Source organism: Limulus polyphemus, unplaced genomic scaffold, assembly GCF_000517525.1.
Source record: "Limulus polyphemus unplaced genomic scaffold, Limulus_polyphemus-2.1.2 Scaffold1839, whole genome shotgun sequence".
Taxonomy (NCBI): Eukaryota; Metazoa; Arthropoda; class Merostomata; order Xiphosura; family Limulidae; genus Limulus; species Limulus polyphemus.
In genome coordinates, this window is record NW_013667449.1 from 87,659 (window position 1) to 100,931 (window position 13,273).

Consider the following 13,273-nt stretch of genomic DNA (forward strand, 5'->3'; position numbering starts at 1 on the left):
GATACAACTTTATAATACACAGAATTTCCACAGTCAGTTTAACTTAACTACGTTTATAAAAAAAAACATGCTATAATTCACAGGAATTCACACACTTTACTTATGCCTTGACTCAGTTATCTCTATCTTCAATCTTACTATCTATGCATTTCCCCTCTCGCTTTATTTGCCGGGCTTATATACTAAAAAAGAGGGCGTCTGGAACAGAGTAGAGTTACCAGGACAATTCAGGATCATTCGAGAATCTCATCACATGTTACCAGCATCATGCCTAATGCATAATGTCCTGTTACACCACAAAGCTTCTGTATGTTTTCTGGTACTCCCTTATGATCTAACACCTTGATACTCACAAGGTTTTGCTGAGATGCAGAATCTATGACAAAGTTGCATACTTGGCCATCTAGCTTTCCTGTCATGTAGACACTATGTGTGCTTGGCATTTTACACTTAGCTGTTGGGACTTTCATGATGGGGGGAGGTAGGCATCTCTCAACACCAACCACTACTTGTTTTCCTGAGGCTGACTTGTTGGTAGTATTCTTCTTACACTGGCTCCTCATATGTCCTTGCTCTCCACAGTTCCAACAACCTTTCTGGGTAGCAGGCTTTCCTGCCGTGGCATCTTCCCTGTGTTGAAGTTGCTGGCATTGAGCTTTCTTGTGCCCAGGTTTGTTAGAGTGCCAGCAAAGTCCCTTAAACTTCTCTGAAAGCTACCCTTTTCTGGCCTTAAATCCTGACGACTGTACCAACCTTGTTACCTCTGTGCTGGACTTAACGTAGGAATCAAAATCAAGAGCTCTGGCCATTGCATCTTGTATAGTAGAGGGGTGTGCTTGCTTTACTTGGACTGTCCAAAGCATCTACAAATTGATCCCTCAGCAACAGCTTGAGGACATTGGTGGTGCAGTTAAGTAGGCCTTGTGTGCCATACTTTCCAAGTCCCGTGCCAGCTCTTGCAGGCTCTCCCCTTTAGCACAGACTCTAGTCCTACACCTAGCCCTGTAGACTTCAGACTGATTTTGGGTTCCATACCTGAGTTCTAGAGCAGCTACTAGTGCTCTATAGTTGTGCCTGTCCTCTGCTGACAACTGTCCAAGTATTTCCAGTGGTTGTCCCTTTAGGCTCGTTGCCAGGTACACTGCTTTCTGCTCCTTTGTCCATCCTTTCATTTCTGTCAGTAGCTCAAATTGTGCTCTATATGCTTCCCATCGAATTCCTGTGGCTTCCTTCATACTAGATCTCCCCTATTGCTGACACTCATGCCTGGAATGTGACTTCTGGCAGAACTGAAGATGTCTGTATTAGGGTTTAGCTGCAGGGTCTGGAAGGGGCTTCATGTTGTCTGAGACTGATTAGGTCCATGGCTAATATATCCTCCATGTGTAAAAGACAGTAAATCATCCTTTAATATATTTAATTCACTTTGAAATTTACTAATGTTTTCCATTTGTACTTCTTGCCACTGTTGTTGATTTTGCTGTAACTGTTGGAGACTTTCTTTCTGTTTCCTTTATTGTTCCAGTTGCCACTGCTGTAATCTCTCTTCTTGTTTATTTTCTTTCTCCTCCAACCACTGTTGTAGTCTCTCATGTTTATTTTGCTGTTCGAGCTGCCACTGTTGTAATCTCTCTTCTTGTTTCTTATCTCGTTCTACTTATTTATTTTCTCGTTCTTCTTGTTTCTTTTGCTGTTCTTGTATTGCTGCCATCAAATCTGCTAAGCTGTAGTTTGATTTGCCACCTCTCGTTTCCATGTTCTTCTTTTTTTTTTTCCATCCCACTTTTGACACCAGTTTGTTGCATCTCTGCTTGTTTGTTAATTTCCAGTATAAATTGTTATCGAGGAACTTCAGCGAGACAAGTCCTTTCTTAACTAAAACTAGTTTATTCTTTCTCGATACAACTTTATAATACACAGAATTTCCACAGTCAGTTTAACTTAACTACTTTTATAAAAAAACATGCTATAATTCACAGGGATTCACGCACTTTACTTACGGCTTGACTCGATTATCTCTATCTATGCAATTCCCCTCTCCGCTTTATTTGCCGGGCTTGTATACTAAAAAGAGGGCATCTGGAACAGACTAGAGTTGACAGGACAATTGAGGATTATTCGACAATCTCATCACGTGTTACCAGCGTCACGTGATTTCCGTTGTCATAAAAATATAATGCACTCAACTCTGTATTATTAACTGTCACGTGTGTACTAACCATTTTATAGGCTTCTACCCTCATCTTTGGCTTATAGTGCATTCTGAAAATTATAAACTGTATACTTTATGTTTAATTAATGTGAAAAATGTATAGCTATGCTTTATTTTATTTTTTTGGTATCTATTCTAAACAAAATTTTATATTTTGATGAAATATAAATTTTTTACATCGTATAACTGCAATAGATAAGTCTGTGTTACTGAAACTGTTTTTTTTTTTTTGTATTATAAATTCTGTTAAAGATTCAAGGCACTTTTGGTGACTATAAGATGTAATGAATAAAAACATGCACAAATCCAGAGAGTAAACAAGTGACTAAGATAATTGTCAAGCAGTATTATATAGTAATTTTGTCAAAAAGCCATAATATATTATTCCTAATTGATGAAAGTGTTTTTATCACAAATAGCTTTTATAAATCCAAACATGTCAAATCTATATTGTAGGAAATTTGCACCAACATAGCTGTTTTAGTTTCATTGAGGTATTGCATAGAGAAAAAAAATCTATATCCACAGTATTAATAAAAATTTCAATTCATGTTATTTATCCATTAAAAATTATGTTTTATTTTACTTGTAGGAATACATTATCAATCTTTCTTTTGTTGTTATTATTTAGAGTGCTTGGCATTTCTATAGCTTAAGATTTTTGCCACAGTTTCTGAAGGAAGTAGTAATACAGTATGCATTGAAGAAATTCCAACAATGAGCAATGAAAACCATCCAGATTCTACCCATAACTCCATGGAAATGACTGTATCAACTGCCAGTTTAACCATGCTTTGTGGTCCTTCTACGTCATCTAAAGCAGACATGTATTGTGATACTGTACGATCCCGCAGAGATGTAAATAGGCCATCTTACTGTTAGTATGAAACCTTTCATTCAACTTTATTTTAAGATATGAAAGGCCAGAATTATAGTGATGTATAAATAGATATACAAGTTGGTAAAAAAAATACAAATTGGTTATCATGTCTGGCTGGTTAGTATTAGTACAGAAAAGTCTAGCAAATTATTATTTACAGATTCTTCTCATCAGGAGGGTTACTGTTGAAAGTTTTCCCAACTCTTTGTGGTTTTCATCAAGTTTTTGTATATTTGTTAGTTATTAAACACTTGTATCATCAAATTCTTTAAATTTGGATGACGGCTTTAAATTCATGGTAGAAATGTAGGGAAATATGAAATTAATATTGAAGGACTAAGAGATGTTTAGCACAGCCAAAGAGATAAATGTATTAAACATTATTTTAAAAGAAAACTTTAAATATTATCTTGATTATTTGTGGAAAAACAAGTGCATACTGTTCACTTATCATTGAATTTATTGTCAACAAGTCACAGACACCTACTGCAGAAGAATCCTAAGCCCAAAAACAACAACACTATTTGTTACATTATTGATTATCACAGTTGTATCCAGAGCTTTAAATAATTGTCTCTCTCTTTTTTTAACAAAGTCCACACAGGTGGGTTCAATTATTTTAGAACACCCTTTCACAAGACAGATTATTCTCCTCTACTCTATTATCACAATACAATCAGTGATGAATTCACTGGTTACCACAGTTGTATCCAGAGCTGTGAATAATTCTCTTTTGCATCAAATGTTAATACAGGCTGGTTCAGTTATTTTAGAACACAATTGACAAGATGAATTGTTACAACACAATCTGTGATTATTACACTTGGAAAGTCACCACTATGCACTCTTTATGGCTAAACTTACAAACACAGTCTAGATCTATTTGATTATACATCTCACTAACTTTGACTTCCTTTTACTAACTTACTTACTTGCACTAACTTTGTTGCCTATATACATATTGCCCAATTGAGGCCTAAAACTTTCTTTAAACTATGAGACATTATGATGTAATGATACTCACTTAAAATACCAAGAAAAATTCAGAAGGTTTGAGTAACATGACATCAATTCACAGCAACTGAACTACACAACAAATGATTCTTAAACAGTTATGTAAGCAAACCTGTAATAAATCATTGCTTCTAAAAATTATAAATTTAACACTTGTGCTTTATGACTAAGTATCTGTTCTACAGATTGTTATGGTAGAATTCCATCTTCCCCTCCAATTTCACTTTATAGTCCTTTTTTTTTTTACCAATTCCTGCACTTTCCACTGGTCCTTTCCACTGCAAGGTAAGTTTGTTGTTGTCTGTGAGTAGCAGAACCAAGACCTTCTATCCAACCTTGAAAATGTCGATCCATGATCTTTATGTCATAGAAGTGTCTCTGACTTACTTGAGCTGCATATAATTGTTTTCTGAGATTTAATGTGGACCTCTTACTGTTCTTCCGTACAGCAACTCAAAGGGTGAAAATCCTGTACTTCCATTGGGACTTCTCTGGAGAGCCTATTCTGCAGAACATTTCTAGGAGGGCTTCTGCTACTCTCTCCCTCTCTATCTTTGGCAATGCTATGGCTACTGGATAATGTGTCACATAGTCGACTACTGTCAGCACATACTGGTTCCCCTTGTCAGAAGCAGATGCTAATGGTTTGATCAAGTCCACAACTACTCTGCTGAATGGCTCTTGTATGAGAGGAATTTCACCCAGTGGCACCTTGGCTACCTTCCCTCTAGGTATTGTCCTTTGACAGATGTCACATGACCTGCAAAATCTGGTCATATCTCTGATGACCCTCGGCCAATGAAAGTTGCTGGTGATTCTGTTTGCCATCTTCTTTGTTTCTAGGTGTCCTCCCATAATCGACTCGTGAGCCTACTTCAACACTTGAGTCTGGTATTCTGTTGGTACTATGATCTGTTTAATTTTCCAAGCATAACTGCCTTGATAGATCCAGTACAGCACTCCCTTATGGTCCTCTGTTCTGTAAGTCCCTTTTCCTTTGGTCTTGTGCTCCACTTTCTCCCTGGCACTGTCCCAAAGTTTCTGTAGTGAAGGGTTTTTCTTCTGTTTTCCTCATTTTTTGTAGACATGCATTCAGATTGTCACTTTTGGAGACTTGAAGGGGTTTGATGTTTTGCATACTTTTCATTACTTGAGCTCTAGTGTTGACTACAGATGCTTCATCGGTCTTCTTTCTGTCTATTTCCCCCAAACTTATACTTCCTGGTATATTTCCAATCATCAAGTCATAGATGGGTGCCTTTGTACAAATAGCCTTGAGGTCTCCCATATAATATGGAATGTCCACCTTTATTTTTGCGATATGAAACTTTTTCACTGTACTATCAATCAGCACCCACAGATGTACAGTGCCTGTCATCTGGTCACCAGATACTAGACTGGTTCTCACTGTGTCTCATAGGACCTTCACTTTCTTGTCCTCGACATAGCCTTCACCTACTAACATGTGGTTTGTTTGCACGTCTTGATGTTTGTCGCATACTCCAAACACTACTGGCACTGTTGATCCACTTGCTAACTTGAGTGGACCATCAGTCATGCACTGTTTAGTCATGGAGATAGCACTTCCATCTTGTGGTGAATTTGATAAGTTATCTTTATTTTGTTTCTTATGGCAGCAACACCTCTGGTGACAATTGGGTCTTTATGGGTAGCTCCAGCTGCTTTATATTGAGATTGCTGATGCTGCTTGTTGATGACAGACTTGCACTAACTCATAACATGCCCCATTTTATAACAAACATAGCATCTCTTCTCCATTGTCCATCTCTTGTCCATTGAGTTTGTGTCACCTTTGGTGGTATCCTGTTTCTGGTCATCTTCACATCTTTTACTGCCATTTACCACTGTATAATCCTGGCTGGCTCTCCAATATCTCACCATGATTCTTTACAGTAGGTTTCTGTGACTAATTGGCAATAAATTTCAACAACAAATGAACAGCACACAATCCACTTGTTTCAAAATAATATATTCAAAACTAGTCAAACAGATGTTCAAAAACATTCATTAAACTATTGATTATCACAGTTGTATCCAGAGCTTTAAATAATTGTCTCTTTTTTAACAAAGTCCAAACAGGTGGGTTCAATTGCTTTACAACACCCCTTTCACAAGACAAATTATTCTCCTCTACTCTGTTATTACAATATAATCAGTGATGAATTCACTTGTGTTACCCTGTGGTTTACCACAGTTGTATCCAGAGTTTTAAATAATTCTCTTTTAGGTCAAAAGTCAACACAGCCTGGTTAAGTTACTTTAGAAGACAATTGACAAGATGAAATATTCTTCACTACTCTGTAATTACAATACGATCTGCAGTTATTACACTTTAAAAGTTGCCACTATAAACTCTTTATGGCTAAACTTACAAACACATTCTAGATCTATATCACTATATCTCGCACTAACTTTATCTTACTTGCACTAACTTGGTTGCCTATATACATATTGCCCAACTGAGGCCTACAACTTTCTACAAACTATGAGACGTTATTAGTAACAATATTCACTTAACCCTATAACACCCTGCTACAAATTCATCTAGTAACATCACTCTTGTCATATTTCATTTCAAAAATAAAACTATTGGATGAAATTGTTTAAAATTTGACAAGAACGTTTTTAAAAGCTTGTAGTTTTTGAAAAATATAATATTTTATTTTTTCCACTATTTCTAATAAAAAATCCTTTGTTTAATGTACTTATTTGCACTTGGACTCTGAATAGTTCACCTGGAAGGTATAAAAATACTATTTATTATATTACAGTTTTCACATTTCATTTACATAATCTCTGGAACCTTCTAAATGAATATTAAAAGGTTTTTAAGGTAAATGTTTGTATTTTATTTTCCAATATTTTCTTTACAATATCACTAATTCTAGTTATTATCATTAATGTACAGTGCAATGAGATGTTTAAAATTAATATATGTAAATATGTACATACTTTTTAACTCATTATAGATTTCGTTTGCAACTTTGTTTTTTTCCTATGCATAATTTCACATCTTTATCTTTTCACTATTACTTTATTTTTAATTTTCCTATCCAATCCTTTGTCTTTTATAATTTATACCAATATGTCAACTGGTGCCTGTGGGGCTTTATTATTATTATTTGGCAGCTCCCATGCAGAATGATTCCATGTTCTTTTTACACTTTCACAATTCATACTACAAGTTTAACTTATAAAAATCATTCAGTCTTTTAAATATGCATTTCAAAAAACAAATAATACATAATTAATTAAAATATAAAAGTAAAACCTAAATGCAATCTGTCTATCAAACTAATACATATAAGTGCTATGGATACCTCAAGGGAACTATGGACGTATCTTTATTTTACCCAGTTTGAAAATAAAAGCATACACATATGTTTACTGTTGCAGTAACAACAGTGAAGAGTGATAGCTGCTCTTTCTATTGGTTATAAGCATGCCATTCAACTTCTAATTGTCACATAGCTTTGACTTTACATGTGAGTGTGGCTGATCTCAAACTAAGAAAGTATTTACAATAGTTTGTTGAGGGGAAAAATTCTTTGAAAGTGCTTGATAAAGTAATGTAAAACAATTGTATTGTATACTTTGGCCTTCTGCAGTCAATTTCTGCAATCCAAACATAGTTTCTTCTCTACCAGCTCTTAAAGTTGAGAAATTGTAACCCTGATTAGATCACGTGATAGCAAAAACTGAATTTTTAGTTGTTGTTTTGGATGTTTCTTTTATGAGATAAAGAAATGAAATTTAGGTAATATACAACTTTGAATGATAACCTACTTGGTAACCATGGGCACCCACAGAAATTTTTTTTTTGGGGGGGAGCAAAACACGTATGTAGAGGATTAGCTTTTACAATGTGAGTCAATAGACTAAAAGACTATGTGTTGTTTGTGTTTAAATGCAAACACAAGTTTGAAATTTTAATCAAAATTACTAAACATATTTAGTTTAAATATGATGTTAAGTTTACATCATAATATATGCAATTTTTTGTGAAATGTAAGGGAAGAAATTCAGAATTTAATTAGACTATTATACTCTCAATATATTTCTGAATGCAACGCAGTACCAATGCAGAAAGGAATTTAAAAATGATGCCGGGTCTTATGGAGTTAGTAATGAGAAAAATTCAGAGTGGCGTTATGTCAATTCACAACTGAACTATACAATAAATGATTCATAAACAGTTACATAAGCAACCCTGTAATAAATTATTGCTTCTAAAATTGCTAAATTTAACACTTAAACTTTATATCCATCTAAATCATAATTCTCACATTACATTTAAATGAACCAGTCATGTATATCTAACATGATAGTAAAAATAGAAGATAATATTGTTACGTCTCTGTTCGTTTGATAATTTCCCGTAAAGATTCTTCTCGAGGAACTTCGGCGATACAAGTTTTTTCTTAAATAAAACTAGTTTATTCTTTCTCAATACAACTTTACAATACACAGAATTTCTACAGTCACTTTAACTTAAGCCACACGCTATAATTCACAACGATTCATGCACTTTACTTACGGTCACTACCGCGCTTGACTCAATTGTCCGTCTTTGTCTCTGCCTGTCTGCAATTATCTATGGCATTCTATGCCGTCACTTCTTGCCGGTCTTATATATACAAAATAGAGGGCGTCTGGCAAACACTCGAGCCTTCAGGAACCTTCTAGATACTTATTACGTGTTACCAGCGTCACGTGACTTCCGCTGTCGTAACAATATGTTTACAGAACTAGAGTTTAAAAGATTTAAAAAACAAAATGCGAGGAAGAAGATCGGACTTTATTTTGACTGTGCACGGAGCGAAACGAAGTGACCAACTGAATGAGACTCCGCTCCTTTTATGCTCAATTGAGGGTCTTTTCGAATGTTCTAGCAAACTGAGCAGGTGAGTATTCCGTGATTCCGGGGGGGGGGGCAGATAAGCGTGGCATTTGGTTTGTTTTGAATTTCGCGCAAAGCTACACGAAGGCTATCTATGCTAGCCGTCCCTACGTTACCAGTGAAAGACTAGAAGGAAGGCAGCTACTCATCATTACCCAGCGCCAACTCTTAGGCTACTCTTTTACCAATTAATAGTGGGATTGACCGTCACATTATAACGCCCCCACGGCTGAAGGGGTGAGCATGTTTGGTGGGACGGGGATTCGAACCCGCGACCCTAAGATTGCGAGTCGAGCGCCCTAATCACCTGGCTATGCCTGGCCGTAAGCGTGAGAATGAAGCAAAAGTGGTGCAATTCACTACAATTATATTGACAACAAATAGCAAATATGAACAATATATTTGGAATATTACATCAATACGATATAGTCAGGTTTTGAAGTTATCACAAATATATGCCTTTTAAACATTAAACTGTCCAAGTAAACTCAATTTCACAGCATAAATCTATTGTACTGAATTGATTGCATGGTATTTCACATAGTGCTGATAAAATATTGAGATACTATGATAACTCAAAATCTAGAGGCGATTGACAAATTCTGACTACGTTTTTGAAATCAGCACCATCAAATTTCCCCGAGTTTTCTTAAATTTTTGATTACCTAGTGAAATCAAACAATTTACGTGTTCTTTATAAAAGAATTTAACATAATTAAAAATTACTTTTAATCATAGTTCATTTGCAATAGAATTAAAATACATACGATACTTATTACGAATCTTTGTATTACAACACGAATACAATTCATTTTCAGTCACATTTATTCACTTTAATCATGGCAGGGTAGGTAATAAATCAAGCATTCGACTTGACTGCTGTATATTGTTTTTCATATGCTTTTTTTGGTAATTTACAATGGTTACAACTATACTTATCATAATACATTATTATTAGGCCTTCTATTTATTTATTTTTTTAACACTAGATTTGTTATACCCATTACGTCTCACAGTGGGATAGCGATAAGTTTACGGACTTACAATGCTAAAATCCGAAGTTCGATTTCCCGCGGTGGGCACAGCAGATAGCTCAATGTGGCTTTGTTCTAAAACAAACAAATATGTCTATTGCCGACGACGCGTTTCGCTTAATCCAAAGCTCTTCAGACCGTCAGGGATATAACAAACACAGCAGTGGTCGCATGAGTGCCAGCAGAAAGGGGCAAGGGAGATCACTTGACCCCCCTGGAGTTTAAAAACGAAAAAATTACTAGATATGTAAAATTAATCTCTATGTTATTGGAAAATCATAAGGTATTTGTATTTCGATTTCATAATTTCACTATACATATAAGCCATTTGATACATCAACAGTTGTTATGATGTGTACACATTTTAAAAATCTTCAGATATAAGATTAGTGTTTGTTTGTTGAATTTCTCGCATAGTTACTCGTTCATGTTAGGCTTGATTTTAACAAAGTTCTTTCACAGCTTCTTCATAACTGCGATACGTATTGTCAGTAAGAGATAACTTTATTTATAAGTACTCTAATAAGAGCGTGGTGAGATCGTTTGAAAGGTGGGGGGGGGGGGGTATTAAAATACATGCTTACCACTCTTCTTGTTTATTTTGCTGTTCGAGCTGCCACTGTTGCAGGTTTTCTTGCAACTGCTGTTGTCTCTATTCTTGTTTCTTTTATTGTTCTTGTATTGCTGCCATACAATCTGTTAAGCTGTAGTTTGATTTGCCACTTCTCGTTTCCATTTTTTTTATTTTCCATCCCACTTCTGACACCAATTTGTTACACCTCTGTGTTTGTTTGTTAATTTTTCGTAAAAATTCTTTCCGATGAAACTTTAGCGATACAAGCCCTTTCTTAAATAAAACTAGTTTATTCTTTCTCAATACAACTTTGCAATACACTTAATTTCCACAGTCACGCTATAACTTAAACAAACGCTATAATTCACAATGAACGATTCACGCGCTTGACTCAATTGTCCATCTCTATCTCTGTCTGCAATTTAATTACAATGTTGCCGTCACTTCTTGGCGATCTTATATACAAGAATATCGCACATCTAGTAAACACTCGAACATTCAAGAACCTTCGAGAATATCATGACGTGTTACTAGCGTCACGTGACTTCCGCTGTCGTAACAAAGCCATACCGGTGTCATTGACAGGTTTGTTTAATAAAAAGACTCGAAAAGCTTGGCATTTAATAATAAGTCGTGAATGCGTTGTCTCATATTTGTATATCTGATATAGTAGTGCCACTATTGAACTAAAACAAGTCTATTAATTTTAAGTATTGTCTATCTATTTAATAAAAAGGGTTGTGTCCATGAGTGTTTTAATAATAAATTATTTGAAAGTACCAGATATGTAAACGAAATTATGACTTAAAAAATTAAGAAATGCTGTGCTGGACTTAACGTAGGATTCAAATTCAAGAGCTCTGGCCATTGCATCCTGCATAGTAGAGGGGTGTGTTTGCTTTACTTGTATCTTTAGTTGTGGACTGTCCAAGGCATCTACAAACTGATCCCTCAGCAACAACTTGAGGTGATTGGGTGGCGCAGTTGGGTAGGCCTTGTGTGCCATACTTTCCAAGTCCTGTGCCAGCTCTTGCAGGCTCTCCCCTTTAGCACGAACTCTCGTCCTAAACCTAGCCCTGTAGACTTCAGACTGATTTTGGGTTCCATATTTGAGTTCTAGAGCCGCTACCAGTGCTCTATAGTTGTGTCTGTCGTCTGCTGACAACTCTCCAAGTATTTCCAGCGATTGTCCCTTCAAGCTCGTTGCCAGATATACTGCTTTCTGCTCCTCTGTCCATCCATTCATTTCTGCCAGTAGCTCAAATTGTGATTTATATGCTTCCAACGGTGCCTTCCCATTGATTTCCTGTGGCTTCCTTCATACTAGATCACCCCTATTGCTGACATTCATATTTGGGATGTGACTTCTAACATGACTGAAGATGTCTGCATTAGGATTTAGCTGTGGGGCCTGGAAGGGGCTTGCCGTTGTCTGGGGCTGATTAAGTCGATGGTTAATGTATACTCCTTGTGTAAAAGACAATAAATCATCCTTTAATGCATTTAATTCGCTTTGAAATTTACTAATGTTTTCCATTTGTGTACTCTGGCTTTCTCTCAACTGTTGGAGACTTTCTTCTTGTTTATTTTCGTTCTCCTCTAGCCACTGCTGTAGTCTCTCTTCTTGTTCATTTTCTTTCTCCTCCAACCACTACTCTAGTCTCTCTTCTTGTTTATTTTCTTTCTCCTCTAACAACTGCTGTAATCTCTCGTTTATTTTGCTGTTTGAGCTGCCACTGTTGCAAGTTATTTTTCTATTGCTGTAATCTCTCTTCTTGTTTATTTTCCCGTTCTTCTTGTTTCTTTTCTTTTTCCTCCAGTAGCTGCTGTAATCTCTCTTCTTGTTTATTTTCTCTTTCTACTTGTTTCTTTTCTTTTTCCTCCAACAACTGCTGTAATAAGTACCAAGGTTGGTACAGTCATCAGGATTCAAGGCCAGAAAAGGTCAGCTTTCAGAGAGATTTGAGGGATTTTGCTGGCACTGTAACAAACCTGGGCACAAGAAAGCTCAATGCTGGAAACTTCAACACAGGGAAGATGCCACGGCAGGAAAGGCAGCTACCCAGAAAGCTTGTTGGAACTGTGGAGAGCAAGGACATATGAGGAGCAAGTGTAAGAAGAATTGAGCTCAATAGTTACCCACACTGGTCCCTACAACCTTGTCATAATGTCCTGTCACGTAAAAGAGCTTCTGTATGGCTTCTGGTACTCCTTTTTGATCCAGCAACTTGATACTCACAAGGGTTTGCTGAGATGCAGAATCTATGACAAAGTCGTACCTTTGGCCATCCAGCTTTCCTGTCACGTAGACACTATATGTACTTGCCATTTTACACTTAGCTGTTGGGACTTTCACAATGGGGTTGGAGGGCGTCCCTCAGCACCAACCACTACTGGTTTCCCGAAGCTGACCTATTGGTAGTTTGGGCATGAAGGACAGACAGAAAGTATACTTGGCTGACATTGAAGACCAATGCATATTAGGATTGGACTATTTACTACCGGGGAAGTGTGTAGTTAACTTTGATAAAATGACGCTTGGAAACAACAAAGGCCAGGTTCCAGTAAGTGTTGATGTATCCGTTGATTTGCATGTCACAGCGCTTAAGTCAACTACAATACCCCTCTGTCAGAGAAG

The 13,273-nt window shown here is 36.4% G+C and overlaps 1 protein-coding gene across 1 annotated transcript in view; it reads left to right on the top strand.

The window, feature by feature from the left end:
- LOC106465108 (PR domain zinc finger protein 10-like) overlaps nt 1–13,273 on the top strand; it is a 200,661-nt gene that overhangs the window by 76,811 nt on the left and 110,577 nt on the right. The window contains exon 7 of the mRNA XM_022392946.1: nt 2,864–3,089. Within this exon, the coding sequence (XP_022248654.1) occupies nt 2,864–3,089 (226 nt within the window). The remainder of the gene's footprint in view (nt 1–2,863; nt 3,090–13,273) is intronic.